General features: G+C 37.6%; 1 protein-coding gene across 1 annotated transcript; it reads right to left on the reverse strand.

Moving 5' to 3' along the window:
- Positions 1 to 794: 794 nt before the first annotated feature.
- Positions 795 to 1,868, reverse strand: MELLADRAFT_111511 (uncharacterized protein; the record flags this gene model as incomplete). Its single annotated transcript, XM_007415857.1, has 3 exons — positions 795 to 1,041; positions 1,098 to 1,372; positions 1,437 to 1,868. The coding sequence occupies 3 exons, from the start codon at positions 1,866 to 1,868 to the stop codon at positions 795 to 797; spliced, it is 954 nt and encodes a 317-aa protein (XP_007415919.1).
- Between the last annotated feature and the right edge of the window lie 12 nt (positions 1,869 to 1,880).

Raw genomic sequence — 1,880 nt, forward strand, 5'->3', positions numbered from 1 at the left:
TATCACCCTAAAGAATCTATCCAGAAGTACGTACAATCCTCATTTAAATCTTTTCACTTAACTCATGATATTCATTATGATTTTTACTCTGTCTATAGGGCTTTGTTCCTGCATCTTTTTATAAGGCTTGTGCAGAGAATATTAGATTCCTTCATTCTGGAACGTAACTTCAACCGCATTGCCAAACAAAAGTATTCCCTTGTTCCAACAGGGGTTTCACCTGAAGTGTGTCATTATGCACCTGAAAAGTACAAAGGAACTGAAGGTGGGCTCGAGGTCCCTAAAGAATTTGTACAAAATATGATTGCTCATTATTACCCAGATGAAGAAACTTTATTTCAAATCACCCCACCCATATTTGCTTCTACTGTCTCAAACATAATCAAAGAGCTAGGCTTTATTGAATCCAAGATCACTCTAAACAATGTATGGGAAGTATTTACAGCAGTTCTGGGACTATTGAAGTATATGAATGTAGATTTAGATGAATTTCCAGAAGGAATGTTGAACTCCGATGGAGAATACGAAGAGTATGACAGGTTTAACAGATTTGGAGATTCTGAAGATGTAGTAGATGATGGTCAGATTTAGTTGCTCATTATGTTGAATCTCACAATACTCAGTCTTTTGTGGAATTAAGAAAGCAAGATTTAGTTTGTTTGTTTGAGATCAGAGGGCCAAATGTGTATTTCATTATTATCTATAGTTTTTAAATTTGAAAGAATATAAAGTATCTTTTTTATTATTTTAGATGAGAGATTTAACATTGAAATTATCTTCATAGAAGATATTTTTTAACAATGAGTTGATGCACAAATAGAACGGATACCAGCCTCTAATTCCCATGAGCGCTCAGCATCAGAATCCAGCACGGGAAAATTGTTCTCAGTCCCTTCAACCACTACACCATTCACAAGCTTGGGGTATCTAGCACTACGAGGAGGTGGGAGGTCAAGATACTTACACAAGGAGTTACATTTTGCTGTTAGGCAAAATCCAATCAAACCAAGTCGGTTGGTGTTTCCCATAGTCCATGGGTACCTGAAAAGTCTTCAGTTAGAGCATTAAACAAACAAAAAATGCAAAAAAGGACTCACTCTTCATCTATGATAGCGATGTCTGTGAGTAGCCCGTCTTTATTTCCTTGAATATCTGCAATCATCCATCTACCATAGCTATCATGATAAGTTTTGTGTGATAATGTATGCATAATCTGATATATGGTTTCATTCTCCTTGTCCTCGGGGATTCCAAAGAATAGATTACCAAAAAATTTCACAAAATTTCCTTCAATCTTCTCTTCAAATAAAAATATGTCGGCTGTTTTAGGATCATCCGAGCGTCCTCGGTGTACAATAAAGTTTTTGACAAGCTGAGGGTGGTAAATCAATATTAGACATCGATTCAGCATGTTATGAGGAAGAGAATACACTGACCCGTATTTTTTGGCATAGATCATGGATATCCTTTGGAATATCATCTCGATGGGACTGAACAGCAAGCTTGAACATCTCTATACACCTTTCTGCTTGTAGATAGCGCTGTGCCAATGCTTGATAGCTTTCAATACTGATTGAAGCTCCTATTCCCTGCTTAGCAACCATATCTCGCACTTGACCCTCGATTACAACCTTTGCTTTGTAACAGTTCATAAACGCTCCACTTCCAATCAATGCAAGACGATCGACATAATACATGATGTCGGCCTTTTCAAATACTAGTCGATCGAGTATGTTTTGATCAAGATCAGGTGAGTCAGGATGAGTTGTGATGATAGTAAGCATTGAACCAGCTTTCCAACCAGGGCTGATACGGCTTCGAGAAATGGTCGTAACATTAAGAGTTCCTCTTCCAAGGGCTCGCATCATCCCTAAACAATT

Source organism: Melampsora larici-populina (genome assembly GCF_000204055.1).
Source record: "Melampsora larici-populina 98AG31 unplaced genomic scaffold MELLAscaffold_54, whole genome shotgun sequence".
NCBI classification, from domain to species: Eukaryota; Fungi; Basidiomycota; class Pucciniomycetes; order Pucciniales; family Melampsoraceae; genus Melampsora; species Melampsora laricis-populina.